Genomic DNA, 18554 nt, shown 5'->3' with positions numbered 1-18554 from the left:
AGTAAACGGTCAGTTTAACCAGAACTCCCTCAGTAGGCGTCCTTCATCACTTTTTTTATGGACACCATGCCGTCAATCAGAATCAAGTTTTTACCCAGACCATGGTGGAGCAGATTCACAATGCGAGGTGAGTAGCACTTACTAGGAATTTGCCTTGGACGTACATCCATAGAACAAAATACTCTTAATGCCAGCTTATGAATTATTCACTTTTGAATTTGGAAATTACAATCTCTTAAACATAAGAAACGTACAGAATTTCTAGCGCCAATTTTCAAAATAATACTCAATTTTAACAATAGTTTTGTTGAAGTTATGTGTTTTGTATTTCCAACAAAAACAAGAATGAATACAATGATTAATAAAAACAATTTACTTATGTGAACTATTCTGAAAATCGGTTGGATTTCTTTAAAATGTTTGAAATTTAGAACAACTTGTAGATTTAATATTAGTATGACTTAAAAACAATCATACTTTATTTTAGTTTGTAAATAATTAAGCCTTGGGACGGCTGAGACCTTCATTCAAATAATATATATTAAAGAACAATATAACATTAAAAATGTTTCAGTTTGAATTAGAGGTAATGTTAAATCTTTATTTTGGATGCACAAACTCCGTAGCCTTCTGCTGGGCAGCTGCATTTAAAATGACATGCTTGTGCTTTTAAGTATTGAGAGAAAAAGAAGTAGAAAATCCTGCATGTTGTGGCACTTGTTTGAACACTGTAAAGAATCTGCTCCGTCAATGGGAAAGGGTTGTAGCAATAAGTCAGTTGATGTGGTTCACAGATGCTTTTAGGATAAACTTGGTCATAAATGTTACACAGTAAAGAAGAAGAAACACATCTGTAGCTAAGTTTGACAACGTGGGTTGGGTAATCATCATGCTAGTTGTTTAAAATTCAAAATAAAACACAATCCAAAGCTGTCCATTTAATTGATTTAATGCCCTTTTGATGCAAGTTTCCTTTCAAATTAGTGACAAATATAGCAGCAGGAAGAAGATAATCTTGGGTGAATTCTGTGAAGTCCCAACAGTTTGGTTCCTGTTTAAGAACTGGGACTGCTGACATACCCCCCCTTTGACTTGTCCTCTGATTAGGAGACATACTGCCACTTGTCTTTTGTATACATTTCCTAGGTCACACTGCCAATAGACACGTTGCAACATGAAAATCCAGTCTTCTAATCCTTAAACTGTAAAATCAAATATAGCTGAAGGGCCAGTAAGTTACCACGTCAAATTACCATCAGCAAGTTCTTTTGCAAGAGAAAAGACAAAATCCTTAAAATACAAAATATTTATTTTGAAAATGTCTTTATAAGAGTCAAAAAAAAAAAAAAAATCAAAACCATACAAATTGTTTGGTTACTAGCATACCACACTAGTGCTAGGAACTAACAATGGAGAATTGCTCAGTCAGGGGTAACTGACACTCAGAGGCAATGAATACATCTCCACCTCTGCCCTTCGACTTCGTATTGCACCCAAAACACTGAGGCAAACAGACGCGCCCAACAAGTGGCACTGGTGGTGAAATGGCATCCTGTCTGTTCTATAGACTTACATATCCTGGGTGGGCAGACATGTGGCAAACATCTGGTTCTCTCTTTTTTTTTCCTTTTCTTTTTTTTTTTTTGAAACAAAAACACAAAACCCAAAACAAATAAAGTGAGTTTAATACATATGTGAAATACAGTGGGGACTTAACTGTTGGCATTGATATGGTGAGGAAAAAGAAATGAGAGTTAGAGGGTGCTATTCAACAACTATTCAGTATCCCAAGGAGTATCCCAACCTTCCAAAAACTAAACCGTGTGCTTTTGAAAGATATGGACAAGAGAAAGCCTCGTTTCTGCTTACAAGATAGGTAGCAGAGTCCGAGGCCGCAGAGGTCAATGTTGCACCTTAGAGGTTGCCGTGGAGTCAGCTTAAAGCTTGGTAAGCCCGACCTTATAGCAGATATAAACATATGAATTCTTAAACCTTTTATTCTTTTTATTGTGGTTGTACAATATTCCCTGATGGCCTGATTTGGCCGCTGAGTGTTTGCAGAATCCTGAAGAGATATCAAAATTAAAGAGGATAAAATAAACAAGAGAAGTGATGAAATTGTCCATTAAGGGAAATGAGGGGGGAGTTTGATGGGGGAATCCTGTTTGTTGCAGTTTGTGGGACTTTTTGCTGCTCTCCCTTGTCCCCTTCTTAAAATGTTACACACGCTGGTCAAACACACAGTTCCTCCATCACACTGCCGTGGCAATCTGCTCTGAGGACGAGAGACAAAACATTTAGTAGAGACTAACGACAGAGCACAAAGACACTGCTTCTTCTTACTGAAATATTTGGTTTTACCTATGTCAACTTCTTGGCTTTGTTGTAAAGTGAATCCACAACTTTGCTCATGTTCTGAATTGTTTCCAAGGCTGCTTCGTATGTTTTGTCCACTGGGGGCTCCTCGAAAATGATCAGGACACCTTCACCCTGGTCAAGGATTCCTGCACAAAAACATTATACAGTGAAGACTCTTGCTCTGCCTGAGAAGTGCATATGTCTTATAGAAACAGACAATTCCAAATAACCTCTCACTAACCGTGAAACTTTTTGTCCAGAATCATCTGTGATAATTTCCTCTCAACATCCCCCTATAAAAACATAAGAAATATGAATACAACCTACATTGTAAGAGATATAAATAATGATTTTAATAGTCAGGAAAAGTAGACTAACTGCAAATATACATACCTTAGACAGTTTCATTAGACCCGATATGTGTTCTATCTGAAAACGGAAGAGGCATATAAAATAATTTGTTAAAATGTTGAACAAGAACAACAGCAGGTTCTCATGTCAGCCTCAAATATGGACAGAACACCCAGAATTAAAAAAAAAAAAAATACTGAATGCTTAGGAAGAGGATAATGCAAGAATTTAAAAATGCAGTTTCGTTGTATGTTACTATGGTGACATGTTTCCATTGTAAAGAGAAGCCTTGCACGTCCTTACCTGCGCTCTGGAAAACGGTTCGATGACGCGGATGAGGTTTTGTTCCAGCAGGTTGTCGTACAGCGTGGCCAGGTGAGTGTTGATGATGGGATCATCCCTCAGTTCTGCTCTGTACTCTGTTAGGGCCTGGAAGATGCACACTACAACAGTCAGGCCATTTGTGTGGAAGCTTTCACCAAAGAAAACATTCAAAGGGATTATGTATTGAGCAACACTTGGAACATGTTATTATCAGCAGATATTATCGTCAAAACTAAAAGTCAGGGAGCAAAGGTTGTGTGCTGCACATATCACCGAGCAGGCAAACGGAGTAGTAGTTAAAGAGAAAAGACCAAAAAAGGCAGCACAGAGGGAGCCTTTGTTTGGTCAAACAAATCAAAATCCATTAAAAAGGTACCCTCCCACACAAAACCCTTTATTACTTAACATTTATTAGGTCCATGTGTGTTTATGTTAGGCTGGGAATGTGAAAATGAACTGCTACCTCCTCAGTCAGCTCTAGCCACTGATGAGAAATAGGCGGAGAACTCCGACCAATTACAACAGCTGGTCAGTCTGACATCAAGTTGCCCAAACTCATTACTAATCATGAGCTCGCCCAGTTGAGCTGGGTAAAGGACACTGATAGCCAGGCTCTCTCATTGGCTAGCTGTTAGCAGCTTAGCTTGTTGAATATTAATGAGAACTGGTCCAAATGGAGCGGAGTCTTCCTGCAGCCTTTCTATACCACACTAGAAGGGCTTGATACAAGGTAACCAAGGCATTTTTTCCACAAAAAATGTTGGAGTCGGTAGAACTTCAGACATTACCACAATGAAATGAAATACGTGTGGCAGGGCAACACAGATTTGATAAGACTTAAAAAGATTCTTACCTTTTCAAAGTCTGCTAATGATCGGTTCTTGCAGGCTTGGGCAACACATTTCAATGCATCCGTCTGGATGGAGGACAACAAAAAAATGATTAATGCCATCATTTTTTAAACCTCCTTTTTATTTAGGGAGTGTAGATTGATCAGCAAACCGTACATAAGATTGTCCCTATAAGCCCCCCCCCCCCCCCAAAACAAATGACACAGCTGTTTTGTCTGATGGGCTATTAGCAGAAACTGATACTTGCCTGTCGGCCGGCATGTCGCAGGCCCAGTTTTCCACTGATCAGGCCTTGAACCTCCTCTGGTCTGAAACAGCCAAGTAACAGAGAAATGGATATTAAGATACATAAACTTAGTAATGTTAGAGATTCAAAAAGGCACCATGTGGATGTGAAAATAATCAATGTTCCAACAATAAAGCATTGCATGTTGACTTTTAAGCACTACTCACGAGTTGAGGACAATTTTGCACAGGAGCATGTATTTGAGTGCTGTGACAGCTTTGGGGCTGTCAATGGAGTCGTAGCCCTCAAAGGCCTCAAAGAAGTAGGAGTAGGCCGTCTTCCAGTCCTTCTCCTCAGCTGCGTGGATGATCCCTGCAACAAAGATGACACCGCATGATACCATCTATGGCCAAAACAAACCGCTCAGCCACCGTGAAATAGCAAACAACCACTGGAGAAACTTCTCTGGGCTGGAGATAAACACTGGAGCTGCTAAGTGATCGTATGATTCAAAGAAAAGTTAAAAGCACTGAAGAATTAGCCACATAAAGTCTTTCACAGTTCACACTGTGTTGTAAAGTAATCAATAACTTATGATACTATCAGGCCTCCCAGCTCTTCTGCATTCACACTGGTAAACACAAACCGTGACACTTTGAGATGGTTGCCAGCATTAAAAGAGCCGAGTCGCTGAAGATCACACCAGATATAACTTCTTCAGTGGACTGTCGAGGACGAGTTGCTTCATGGACGTTTTTTTGTCTTATTACTTTTTATTGACAGATTTAAATATAATAATTACTAGGTAGACATAATTACTAGGTAGAGGTAGACAACAGGGATTATCTCTTCTTTTGACAAACAAAGCTTTATGTTATCAGAATAAGCTGAAAGCTGCTGTAATCACACAAAATAAACTTTTTTTTTATCCTACCAAGGGGGCAGATGGTAAAGCTGTGAAATTGCAATAAAATCTGTCCAATTAATAATCACAGTTGTGTGTTACGTTACTTTTCCATAGTTTCTGTCACTGGCCGATGTGAGTCGAGTCAATTTAAGTCATGCAAGCTCAGATTGAAACGGTGTACGGCCTAACATATCATACATAAACTTGTGAAATCCATGAAATAACCTTTTCTCACTACAAATAACAGAAGATGGAAATCATTTCAAAAACGTTTGACAGCCTTTGTTGTGTTTGATTGCTATGATTGTTAAGTAGCTCCATTTTTACTGTATTGACATTACAGACGTCTCTTCTTAGCATCTTGTAGGCTACTTATTGCCAAGTGACGCATGCGCAGCTCACATCTTCACTCGTCTCGCATCGGGCAGTGACAGTTTCAATATTTTCGGTGATACATATAACTTAAACACTGTAATAGCTAAATTCTCAGCTTCCCCGTTTTGATAAGCGCCATCTTACTGTTAATCCATAGAATCTAAACCACTATAGCCCAGGTAACTGTTAGAAGTTAGAGTAGCGAACACATCTGACCTGACTGCATGTCGAGAGCTGCCTGGAGCTTTGGAGGGCAGTAAATGCCGTTGGCGGTGGTCCTGGCTGAGGTGAGGGCTGCGCGGGCCTTGGGCAGGTTACTGAGAGCGTGGTATGTCTTACTTTCAAGCAGCTGAACCTCTACCAGAAGAGCTTTGTCATCCATCTTTTTCAGCTCCTGGAGCAACTGGGTGCCTGGGGGTGAGAGAATGACAGAGTTAATGTCTTGCACATTTACTGTTGCAATAACTTTGTACAACATTCAGAAAACCGCTCGGGGGTAATTGTTCAATTATAGTCCTGATACGTGCCGTTCTTTCTCTTTTCCTCTCATTACGAGTAAAATCATGCCCACATATCAAAGCCAGACTTTTTTTTGAGTCTTAGAAGCAGGAGACAAATGCTATTTACCAAAAAATTTAAATGTTAAGTCTTTATACACTCACCAAGCGCCAAGGCCTCCTGGTATCTTTTGGTGTCAAAATAGAGTGAAATCAGTCGTCCCTGAAAGAAAAAAAAAAAAGGGTGCCATTAGAAAAGCAGAGAACAGCTGTGCCAATCTATTGCCTTCTATAAAAGTTGCAATATTTATCATAGACCTGAAAGACAAAAAACTACAAGGACCTGAACACCAACACATATTAGTGATAATCATTTTACTTGAAATGCAGCATTCGGAAGCTGCATTACAATATTGCCTGCTGAGACTACTGTAGGAAGACTAACATGTTTGTTAGATGGTGCAGAATAGCAGCTCGGAGGAGTTGGGCACACAAGCCTGATGTTCAGCACCAATACTTTAAATAAAGTCTTCCTTACATATCTTAACGTGTCATCTACGGATCAGGCATTGAAATACAAAGACATCCCTTATAGCTGTTCCTCAAAACAGTAATTAACTGTTTTAAGGTGGATCTTATTTAAGCACAGGAGGACTTCTCTGTCTCAGTCTGAGCTCATGTATACACACTGTGCTCTTTACAAGGTTCCCCGTAATTCTTTTACTCCTTTCACATTCCTCATAATGCTTGTCCTGAGGCAAACTATAGCGCTTGTCTGAAGAGGGTCCCTCTTCTCAGTTTCACTCATTTATACATGCCACAGTTTCATTAAATAGTTTTCTTTGGCACTCTATACATAGAACTAATACAAAATACTGTTGATCCTATATTTTGTATTTTAGCCAAATACTCCAGATATTCCTGGCTTTGAGTGTGAACCTGCCGGCAGTCATTTACCACAAAGCACCTTTTGGCAGCTATAGCAGGGCGATGTCATCATAGATGGCACTGTGTAGTAGCTGTTTTAGCATCTTTTGGTACTTTCTTCAGGTTAAGTGTACAACTTTGTTTGAATCCCATTTATCAAGCTTCCAGTGTTCGTTTGGTTTTAACCTAAAGTAATGCCACAGTGGCTGTGTTGCTACTAACAACCAAATGATCCACCATAATCTGTTTAAAATCACAGCGTGTGCACTCCATGAGTCAGGAAATGTTAAATTTGATCCCTTCCACAGCTTCTATGTGCTCATAGATGTTTGGGGATATAAGTTTTGTTTTCACTATCATTAAACACTAAGGCTGTTATATGTGGGCACCAACTGGGGTTGGGTGAGAGGATGAATACATCAGCTGTTAGTGATAGGTTGTATCCTATATTTCCTCCTCGGCTATCAAGTTGTCATGACAAAACGACAACATATCGCAAATAATAAACCTTTAACAGCATAATAGTGGCGCTATACAGTAAATTGTTGCAAAAAGATTTAATAGCCTCCTAACCATTGACAACAATCATTTATTTGCAGCTCTCCACTGAAGTTCTCCAAAATACATCATAAGACTTTACGCTAGATTTGAAAGGCTATATATTTCAATGATTTGTCATGAGTCATACATGAGCTTTTCTTAGGTAAATGGGTGAAAAACTTAAGCTACATTTATGCCATCTGACAGCACCCACAGGCTTATTCTAGATCTGTTTACCTCCAGAGCCTGTCGAAGGAAGGTTCTCTTCTCAGCCTTGGCCCACTCAATGCATTCAAGACACAGCTCAACCTCCTGCCCTGTTGCTGCCTCCATGTCAAGAAAGAGGTCCAGGAGAGAGCGGACCAGCCGGGCCGCCTTAGCCTTGCTGATGGAAATCAGAAAAGGCCTCACAAATTTCAGCAGACCCCCTAGTTCTGGAGACAGCCAGAAAAAAAGGAAAAGACAAACATTTCAGAAAGTGGAAACAGAACATTGAATAGTTTCCATTAGGTTGTTTGTATGTTTACTTGGGAAAGTAAAAACAGGCAGAGAACGGAATAAAATCAAAGTTTGACCATTACCTGCAGCCTGTCCTGACTTGGCCAGGAGTGTCCCCAGCTCCAGGATGCTCTGTTCTTTAACCCTGACAGCTTCCTCATCGTTCTCTTGGACATCTCTCCTCACTGTTAAAGAAAGGCAACATGTTGACATCAAAAAACTGTTTACTTATTTAATCCGCACTTAACGCAATGCGTACATTGTAAACCGTCTGCCAAAGTGAGACACTCAATTAATTAGTGTGAGTCATGGGCTTTTTAAGCTTTGGAAACCGCAATCTGACTGACAAAGTCTTGTCATGGTTTTGATGATCTCTTTATTTACATCATTGTCCCAATATTACTGAATATTGGGTCCATTCACCTGACAAATATGGATGCAACTAACCATATTGTTTAGTCCAGGGATCTTCAACAGGGGTCCGTGACCCCCGGGCGGTCCTCAGAGTCAATGCAGGGGGCACTCCAAATTATGGTTACATATTTTGCAAGTTTATTTACAAGTTTAGAAAATTCCTCAAACGAATCCAACATATTAGTAAGAAATGTAAATGCCCACAGATGGTAGGCGTACTGGCCTATAGGTAAGGTAGTCACTAAGGTCATTTACAGTTCTAAGGATCCTAATCCTAAGATTCACAGAGTCACATGTATTTGACATTAAAACAATATTTATAAAAAAATCATTCTATCAACTATATAACAACTAGTTTAATAGCTTAGTATTCTATGAAAAAAAAAAAGTTATGTATAAAGGTCTTGGGCCCAGTTTAATTGGCAACATGTTATACAATATATGTAGTAGAGGGTCCCGGCTCCTTCTCTTTTCCAGTTAAGGGGTTTAAACGTTGCAAACCCCTGGTTTAGTCTCAGAAGAAAAGGTGTAATAATGCAGATCACAATGTTCGAGGGCACTGGGGTTTTCCTTTTAAAATAGCTTACTATTTCCAAACAACAGTCCTAAACCCAAATATAAATCACATTTATTATCATATAAAGCATTGAGAAGCAGCAAACCCTAACATTTGACGTGGAATCAGCTTGTTTTGCTTAATAAATGACTTAACTTATACTACTAACAACATCTAAGTACTTTTGTCAAATTGCTAATAAAGTAACTTACCCCAATATTGAGAGCTAAATTTATATTCTGTAACGACATCTAATATATTTAAGAGAAATAAACACTTAGGCCGGACAACTGTAAAGCTAGTAGGCTGAAGTGACGAGGCAATTTCAGGACAGTGAGAAGAGTTTACAGGAACGTTACGTTACATATTGTCATGTAACTTTCATTATGCTCTGCGTTTGCGTAAACTTACACATACAGGGTGCCAATTAGTAATGAGATACATTAAAAAATAAAATATGTAGTAACTTTATTTACTGTGTGAGAGAGCTGCATTTGACTGTTGACGAAATTGGTTAAAAGGCTTTTGACAACAAGCTAAAGATGTTAGCCACAATAGCAATCATGCTAACATGACAGTCTTCAATTGTAAATGCTAGATCACACCCGGTACACGTGTCGACGTCAGCACAGTCATACTGCGCAGGCGTCAATACACTTGTTTGCCGATAATGTTAATTTCTCCCCAATTTCGGAACCCATTCCTGTTGGAACATGTTCGATTGAGTAGTATTTGGTTTAGAAGCCTTTATTTGTGACTTATTACGGTAGAGTCAGTCTTGGGCTGCAATGACAGAGGTGGAAACCCGAGTGTTGACGCCTGCGCAGTACGCCCGTGTTGACGTCGACGCGTGTATCGGATGCGATCTAGCATCCACCGTATTCAATAGAGCTAGCTAATGGAGGTTAGCTTAGAAACTGTGGGCAATGACATAACACCACAATACCTAACTACACAACAAAAAACAACAACATTACTGATACTTACTAACATATTTAACAACCAGGCCTAAAGTTAGCAAAGTTGCTAACGAGCTAATATGCACTAGCAGTTGCCGTTACCCAGCGTTCAACAGTGAGTCAGCACGGCACACCACCGGCTCTCGCTATTGAACACGCTAACATCGCAACCTGAGAAAAAGGAAATAATTGTGATCAGATAAATAATGTCCATCTGAAAATCTCGGCCGAACACTTACCTATTGAATGTAGAATGTCGATAGAGGCGTCGCGATCCGTGCTAATGAGAGACTGGGCTCTCTGAAATTCAACCACAGCTGCAGCCGCCATCTTCCTTATTCAAATGCTTCTTGAATGAAAATACGTGCGCGGACTACGTTACCTAGCGTATGTAACGTCAGCCTGTGAGTTGCATGTTGAGATTTAAAGACACATGGGAAATGTAGTTACAGAAAAAAAGGGCCATAGACACGTATCAGAGGATGCTTATCCTACGCATTTGATTTGTATGTGTGTTTACTATCCAACTTAACTCATAGCTTAGCTCATTCAGTTGGTCTTCAAATTTAAAGTAAGTTAAACTTCATACATTTAATTTGTGTTAGATGCATGCCAAAATCAAATGTTTGCCCAAGGCCAATGTTTTGTGCCAATATTAAATTGTTCTTATGAGACTGGGACACAATTATATTAATTCTGTATTAATTTAAGGATTTAGTAGTCTACTTCCAAATACACAATATCTCATGTGAAAACATAGGCCAATATGATTAAACAATAGCATCTAGACTATAAGACGAAACAGGAACTCTGGTCAGGTCCTTAAATTAAAATATAAACGCAAACAAAAAAAGATTTGAACAACAAATTAATAATTAGAAATCCTCGGAGTTCAGTGGATGTACATGTTTGCCTGCCGTGTGGCTATAGGCGGAGTTGTTTCCCAGCAGAGACAGCACCGCGCACAGAGCGCAGAGCGGCGCCCCACCACCGCCTATGCGTCAACCATCCGCACACAGCCGGTGACATAACGCAACATCAGCCCTCGCAGCATCCGCATCTCGCAGCCAGGAGGACCAGGAGCACATCTTCATCTAAGCATCCATTCCACAACTGCCTACCATCGTCTGAGCACCGCCGACACCAGGCGTGTTTATCCAACGCTTCTTTTGTTTTGTTTTTTTCCCCCTCGGCTCGGATTATTTTACTTTGTTGCATTTACATTCTCGGAGATGGTTTTATGTTTTTATCGCGTCTTGTAAGGAAAACCAGGCTCGAGACGCATCATCGTTACAGCGCAATTCTATCCTCACTAAGCTGGAGATCAGGTCAGTTTCGTTTCATTTTTGGAACATATTGGTCCTAAAGGTAATCAGATCCTATTTGTGCATATATAAAAACAGATGATGCGCAGCTATACGCTATGTCTGAGTAGGGGAATATGGCTCAAAAGAAGATAGAAATTGGGGTTTAACGGATGAGACAGCTACACGCGCCTTCATATTGTAAGATATCATCGGCTAGAAGGAAAATATGCGGATGTTCTTGATTTCTAAGCCACCGCCTATTATGGCCGGCATTTTTGTTTCGACGCAGACGTTCAGTTTCAGCACCATGGAGAGCCCCCGATGCTGTAGGCAAACCAACACCTTATCACAGCCAAAACACAAAACCCCAAAACACAGCCTGTTTTAATGTTAGCCCAGCGAAGCCCCATCAAAAGCTCGTGTTTTGGAATTCCTCCTCCATTGACAGATCGGACTGATAACATGGTGATGGAATGAAGGATCGAGCCGGTTGGATCCTGCGCAAGCGAGCAAAGTCGATCCATCGATAGTCGAATTCAAAGGCTGGCTAATGCAGCGGGGACGAATATATGTCGTGCAAAGACAGAATCCTACATGTCTGGGTTGATCTAGTTTTACTGGAGGTAAATGATATGAGCTTGGGTTCGTGCTTTAATGTGCCGAATCCTATATGCACCAAACGCGACCTTCACCTGTTATTTAACGGTGTTTACGTTTGTGTCTTCCATTTTAGTGAGAGGGGTGGCGCGTGGTTCACTTTGACAAGCCGGCCATTGCCGAGAAAAATGTATCTCTCATCAGAAATGTCTGCATTCACCGTGTAGCATCCATTTAAATCAAATGTGGTGAAGAATTCCTAGCTGATGCACAGCAATCACCCATATCGTTATTTTTCTGTATGCTTGGTAATCTCCTGCAGATGAAGCTGTAGCACAATTTCACACTAAAATGTTTATAATGTTATTTTGTGTATTGATCAATTGCAACAAGAAGAGCTTTCTAGGCTATGGTTGGGATTGATTAATGTAAGCTATAGGTTGATCCATTCCACCGCTCACTGAGACCAATCAATGGTGCTAATAGGCAGAAACCACTCAGCACACATTCATGAGAACATTGTGGAACCCATTACCGAGATATTATCTGATGCAAGCTGAATAATTATGGATCTCATGTGAGATCAAAGACATTTTGTTCGCAATCTGTAAATAACCATGTATAATCAGAAGGTTTTTGATCCCTCACCAATTATCTTTCTGATTATTGATCTTTTCTGCTTCCAGCAGCGGCCATCAGGAGACGCAGACAGAGAGCTGGGAGACGAGAGAGACGGTGTGAAGGATCCTTTTTCTCCCAGGCCTTAGATGCCCAGCGGCAGTCTGTAGCCCGGGACTCCAAGCTCTCAGAAGCATAGAGGCTTTGAGACCCTCAGGATCTCCCCTGGCAGACCCTCTTCTGACCCAGCGCGGCTAAAGCCCCTGGACGCCTTCCGACAGTCACCATGGGAACCGTGCTGTCCTTGTCGCCTAGCTACCGAAAGGCAGCTCTCTTTGAGGATGGGCCGGCCACTGTGGGCCACTACACAGCTGTCCAGAACAGCAAGAACGCCAAAGACAAGAACCTGAAGCGCCACTCGCTCATCAACGTGCTCCCGTGGAAGCGGATTGTAGCGGTGTCCGCCAAGAAGAAAGGCTCCAAGAAGGTGCAGCCCAATGGCACCTACCAAAACAATGTCACCCAGCTCAACAATGAAAACCTGAAGAAGTCACAGTCATGCGCCAACCTGTCCACCTTCGCCCAGGATCAGAGCACTCCTGCTCTCACCAAGACCTCCAACAACACAGTATCGTCTATTAAGAAAGCCCCTCTGACCAACTCCAATGTGGCCCCAGGGACCCCTAAGAGAGTGATTGTCCAGGCCTCCACCAGTGAGCTTCTGCGCTGCCTCGGGGAGTTTCTGTGCCGGCGTTGCTACCGGCTGAAACACCTGTCACCCACTGATCCAGTGCTGTGGCTGCGTAGCGTGGACCGCTCCCTGCTGCTCCAGGGCTGGCAGGACCAGGGATTCATCACCCCCGCAAACGTGGTCTTTGTCTACATGCTTTGCCGTGACGTGGTCTCCTCCGAGGTGGCCACGGAGCACGAGCTGCAGGCCGTGCTGCTCACCTGCCTCTACCTGTCTTACTCCTACATGGGCAACGAGATCTCCTACCCGCTCAAGCCCTTCTTAGTGGAGAGCTCCAAGGAGACCTTCTGGGACCGCTGCCTGTCCATCATCAACCTCATGAGCGCAAAGATGCTCCAGATCAACTCTGACCCACACTACTTCACTCAGGTGTTTGCAGACCTGAAGAACGAGAGCCAGAAGGAGGAGGAGAGGAGCCGCCTGCTCATCGGCCTGGACCGGTGAGGGGATGCTGGGGGGGGAGGGGGAGCAGAGGGTTCAGGGGAGAAGGGGCATACTCCAGTCTGGCATTTGGACAAGTTTGAAAGATTATTTGTGATGCTATTTATTCATCATTGTCCAAACTCAAGTGTGACGAGGCCTATTAGGAAGTATTTGGCATTCATCACAACTTTGTATCTAGTAAGACGGAGGGTGGGGGGGGCTCAGTGATTTAGATGGATTTGGACGTTTGCATTGAGGGATAACATTTGCAATGGTCACCTAAAAATAAGGCATACGGTCTCATAGGCCAGAAGATTGTAATGATCAAGGCCAAGTTCTATTTTTAAACGACAAAGGATGGATTTTCTTTCAAACTGAGAATGAAATCTTTTTTTTTGACAACGATATATAAACAACGAAATGCCAGATTAGGGTAAATCCTTTGCTAACTTACAGATATATATATATCTATATGAAATACTGAAAATCTTAAAAAAACATTTCAGACAAAAAGACAAAAAACATTAGAAAAGAAAGCGTACATCTACAGCAGTGAATGTGGGGAGGACGGAGACCTTCTGACGGTTTGACCATGTGATGTGCACTGCCTACTGCAGGAGGGCGAGGGCCATCGCCTGACTGGCTTTCACCACGCATCACGGATGAACAGGCACATCTGGCTGCAAACGGGATCTTTGGAAGGCCAACACCACGTCCCGTCCATTTATACGGATACCACTGGAATTCTTTTGCTGTAATGCATATCTGATTAAAAAAAACAGCAGGGGCCATCAATACTGGATCCATATTTTTGTGGGTTTCTGTTTGTGATAACAGGACTCATACTGTATACTGTATTTCCATGGACAATAAGCAAACACTGCATTGTGGGACTTTTGATAAGGAGGACAACAGCCAGAGGACATATGATGAGAAAGACCTACTTTATTTTCATCTAGAAAAAAAAATAAAACAAGTTAATGGATGTTTTACTCCCCAGAGGCTTACACCTATGGAGGCTTATTTATTGCTTTTCTGGAACAGGTTTTCTTTGTTTTTTTTGTTTTTGTTTTGTTTTTTTTACTTAGAAACGTAATGTTTTGCACGTGTGCCATGCAATTTTACAGAGTTTCCGGGAGGGAAGGAACAATTATTACTTTTCTTCTTTTTACTTGATTTGTAAACCGACTGCATCTGCATTAGAGAATGCTGTGAACAAAGTGACAGTAGTTTATTTAGCTCTGCTTGCTAAAATAGGCTATTTGTTTACCAGGGAAATTCTTTTTGTACTTTTGTCGATTTTGGAATGATGTTTGATTTCGTGCTAGTGACTCAGCATAGAAAATGTTTAAAAAAAACAAAAAAAACAGTGCCATATCTTCAATGAAAATCTCCCAGGTCTGAGAACACTCTGAAATGTTGTACTGTTTGTCCAGCTGTTGAATGATGGGATGGAATTTCATCTACTACTAACTACTTACTGACACCTAATTTATTGCCATTCATGTATTTATTTAGGCACATTTAATGTGAATGAAATACCGGGATGAGAGACTTTGAGAAGGGAATGGTGGGAGAGGGGGGGGTTTGTGCAAGTATGGCAGGTGTTGTCATCTTTGGTGGGAATGAAGATTGATCTGGTTTATGCAAATGATTGTTGCTGGAATTTATTCATGAATACCTAATTAAACAAACCAATGTCAAATCTGACCCGTCACCAAAGGGACATCACCAAGGACACCTTGACCGGACAACCAATCGTTGAACTTCAACTAAAGATAAAGAAAAAGCCCTTAAAAACATATTTTTGTCCCACGCTGCTGGCCTGCATGAAGAGCTAACCCAACCGGCTGTCCCACATATCTCTCACACACACACACACACACACACACACACACACACACACACACACACACACACACACACACACACACACACACACACACACACACACACCTAGATGATTTCAATGACACTCTTTCTGCATCACTGCAGAAAAGCTCATCTTACCTTCAGGATAATCCATCAGCATCACCTCGGTGTTAACCAACTGTGAGGTGACATCACGTGTGTGGGTGCTGTAGGAGATGAGGCGACCTCCACAGGATTAATCACATTTTCAATCATAGACACCACCGGAATTAAAGGATGTGCTGCAGTGTGCAACGGCAACGACATTGACAACCAAAACAGGAAGCATGCAGAACAATTGTATTGTTATGTTACACAGGTTACACATAGTTTTTTATCTTCACAATGACTCCAATCACTGGATAAACTACAGTATTTTCATCCAGAAATGTATGAGAAATGTGTGTTTTTATTGGTTTTCACATCTTATCTAAATATAGACATTTAGTGTGCACTCTTTTTTCCATAGCAGTGGTCTGAAAATCTGTCTAAAAGGCATAATCTAGTAGTGCCAACAAAAGGCTTCTGCCATGTTTTGAAGTTGTTCCCAGAGAATGGAAGGCTTCTCCGCTGCTGTGTTAGTGGGAATCAGAGAAAACGGTGGTCACAGCCGGCTGTGGGATTGTGGCTGCCGTGTGGAGTTAGATCAGTGAGAGAAAGTTCATTAAGAGTGTTTGTACTGGCACAACATGGGGACACGCACTTTGGATGGGCTTCTGCTCTGGCAAAGAAAAAAAACTAAAGTGCGTTGGGTTAAAGGGCCTCAAGACGAGACCCCAAATCTGTTTCTCTCATGTCCACACTTCCCCCCACTCACTTAAAATGTGCCATTTTCTTTCCACTTTGCATCATCGAGTAGTTGTTTGAGAAAATACTTACAAAAGCTGATAAAATATGAAAAAAAGACTCAAGTGATAGTTAAGAGATTTCTGTCAAATTCTTTTCTGTATCTTGTTGCGTACTTTGTAGATAAAAAAAAGTCAAACTTCAAAAAAGGGAGGCATTCGAATGGCTGCATGTGTGTGCGAATGTGTGTGTGTGTGTGAGAGAGAATGACTGCATTTATTTGTACAGAAGAATGTGTGCCATGTTGTTTTCTTATGGACATGAAGCATACACCTACCACACTGCTCCTAGGACTTGGTTTTCCCTTGGTGGGGTGGGGGAGGGGTGTTGATGCTGTTCAATAAAAATTTTCTTTTTTGAAAATGACAAAAAGCTGTTACTGTAATTGAAACCTTTTTTCAGTTAGTTTCTGCTCATTTTATTTTATTTTTGTACTGTGATGGAAAAATAAAAAGCACTGATCGTTCAGGGCAGCTGCTTGTCTTGTTGTGCCTCCAGATGTGGACTGATGTGTAGTTGTTTTCAAACCCCCCTTGGTGACAGTTAACCCTCCTGTTGTCCTCGGGGTCAAACTTGACCCATTTTTCCAAGTTTCTACTTAAAAAATATGAGTTTCTTTGAACCAAATTGGCAAAAAAACAAACAAAAAACAAACGGTAGGTTTAGTACAACATTCTTCGCAATATCATTGAATGCCAGATGTTATATTATCTTTTACAGCATTTGGAGAAAAGAATAGTTTAAAAGGTTTAAAAAAAACATTTCCTTACTGAACTCTGACAAAAGTCTTCCTCGGATTTAAATTTGTCAAAATATTTCGTAATTTCTTTGCTTGATTTTTAACTCAAAAATTAGGTATAAAACCATATAAATGAGGTTTATTGACAATGAATTTTGAAACAAATAGTTGTGTTGATAGGTTGGTTTAAGGGTTGTATATATTGGCAGTAGCTGGGGGGAAAAGCATAGAAAACATTGAATACGCAAGAAAAAATATATTAAAAAAACATTAAAAAAACAAAGTGTTTTTAGTTTTCACCCGGGAGGACAAGACAGGGTTACGAGCTTTGAGGAACTATCATTTGGTGTCCCCTGTGGACAAGAGCGGCAGCGTTTCCACGAGTACCACCGTCTAATTTGTTTTAAAGGAGAGGAAAAGAAAGACGCAACTTATTTTTATTACTAGCTTTTTCTTTAAACGGCTGTTTGCAGGATGCGTAGTGCTGAGGTAACATCCATTTGTGGCTATGTAAGATTAATAACTGTCATTTGACAATGGAAAAAACTAAGTTAAAATGGACAGACATCTGTATGAATAGTTTTCTTTGACACCGGGATGAGACCAGTCAACCTAAGTCAAGTCAGTTTTATTTATACTCCAAACTACAAATCCCTGTAGTACACAGCCTCTATCCCTAGAGCCTCAATGTGAGCAAGACAAAACTCCCAGTTTCAGTAGATTTGGTTTGGATTTGTACTATTAATACTTGGGAGTGGTAGACGATTTATTTTGTGCCAACCATTTATGGAATACATGCAGTGATATCTGTTTCCTGCAATTTGAAGAAAAAACGTGCAAACATTGGACGTTGGGCTTTTTCACTTTGTAAACCTGTAACGTGAACAAAAAAGATATATAACACAATAAAGGAAAGGGAAAAAAGCAAAAAATAATAATATGAACACTTTAAGTAACATGTCTCAAGCAAATCTGGAGTTCTTCTTTTTTGGACAAGTCACGTCACAGGTTTAACAAGTCAAGTCCTTAGTTTTTCAATTGAATTTTATGTATACCATCAACAAGAGTTATCTCGAGACACTTTACAGATAGAGTAGGTCTAGAACCACACTATAAATGTACAACCCAACTGTTCTAGTAAATCAAATCATTTTTTTTATGTTACGCGTTGCCATAGTAAGGACTTCGACTGACAGCCAATCATCCAATCATGGCAATCACATACCGAGGACTTTTTTGAGTCGTCCAATTATGATTCAGTTTCCCCTGCAGCTGCTGTATAGCACACTTAATAGTTAGACAAAAACATGACAACAAATAAATTATATTATGTTAAATTTAACAGCTTCAACTTTCAAACATATGATGCAAGCAAGTGATCCGAGTCATCACGCCTCAAGTCAGGTCTTGAGTCACTAACTTCCAAGTCAAGTCGCAAGTCATCAAAATGGTGACTCAAGTCGACTCGACTAATGTGCAGATAAATGTTAAAAATCAAACAGCGGAGAGATCTCCTGGTACTGAGTCAGTGCTGAGAGACAGACACAGATTAGTTTGGGTCAGTTCACTCTTTGCACAT

At 40.7% G+C, this 18554-nt stretch overlaps 2 protein-coding genes across 4 annotated transcripts; one reads left to right on the top strand and one right to left on the bottom strand.

Annotated features, from left to right (window-relative positions):
• Positions 1-1646: 1646 nt before the first annotated feature.
• Positions 1647-10170, bottom strand: psmd11b (proteasome 26S subunit, non-ATPase 11b). 2 transcript variants are annotated; one of them, XM_034860659.1, is made up of 13 exons: positions 10023-10170; positions 7938-8039; positions 7594-7790; positions 6055-6112; positions 5609-5803; positions 4338-4482; positions 4132-4192; positions 3887-3949; positions 3013-3138; positions 2752-2787; positions 2600-2651; positions 2362-2504; positions 1647-2275 (listed from the first exon to the last, which is right to left on the bottom strand). In XM_034860659.1, the coding sequence occupies exons 1-12, from the start codon at positions 10111-10113 to the stop codon at positions 2362-2364; spliced, it is 1269 nt and encodes a 422-aa protein (XP_034716550.1). In that variant the 5' UTR covers positions 10114-10170; the 3' UTR covers positions 1647-2275. The 2 variants fall into 2 exon arrangements, with proteins under 2 accessions (XP_034716550.1, XP_034716551.1); XM_034860660.1 differs by having other exon boundaries at positions 1647-2270.
• A 624-nt stretch (positions 10171-10794) lies between these two features.
• cdk5r1b (cyclin-dependent kinase 5, regulatory subunit 1b (p35)) lies at positions 10795-16128 on the top strand. 2 transcript variants are annotated; one of them, XM_034860694.1, is made up of 2 exons: positions 10795-11111; positions 12377-16128. In XM_034860694.1, the coding sequence occupies exon 2, from the start codon at positions 12592-12594 to the stop codon at positions 13498-13500; it is 909 nt and encodes a 302-aa protein (XP_034716585.1). In that variant the 5' UTR covers positions 10795-11111; positions 12377-12591; the 3' UTR covers positions 13501-16128. The 2 variants fall into 2 exon arrangements, with proteins under 2 accessions (XP_034716585.1, XP_034716584.1); XM_034860693.1 differs by having other exon boundaries at positions 12374-16128.
• Positions 16129-18554: the final 2426 nt, after the last annotated feature.

This window comes from Etheostoma cragini, chromosome 21, assembly GCF_013103735.1.
Source record: "Etheostoma cragini isolate CJK2018 chromosome 21, CSU_Ecrag_1.0, whole genome shotgun sequence".
In the NCBI taxonomy this organism is placed as follows: domain Eukaryota; kingdom Metazoa; phylum Chordata; class Actinopteri; order Perciformes; family Percidae; genus Etheostoma; species Etheostoma cragini.
This window is presented reverse-complemented; position numbering and strand designations above follow the sequence as displayed.

Excerpts from the sequence above, each read along its gene's own strand:
- cdk5r1b (XM_034860694.1), top strand. The coding sequence starts at position 12,592 with ATGGGAACCGTGCTGTCCTTGTCGCCTAGCTACCGAAAGGCAGCTCTC.
- psmd11b (XM_034860659.1), bottom strand. The coding sequence starts at position 10,113 with ATGGCGGCTGCAGCTGTGGTTGAATTTCAGAGAGCCCAGTCTCTCATT. Across the intron at positions 3,950-4,131 it reads TGCGACATGCCGGCCGACAG|ACGGATGCATTGAAATGTGT; the intron begins GCAAGTATCAGT and ends TCCTCCATCCAG. Across the intron at positions 2,652-2,751 it reads GTCTAATGAAACTGTCTAAG|GGGGATGTTGAGAGGAAATT; the intron begins GTATGTATATTT and ends ATGTTTTTATAG.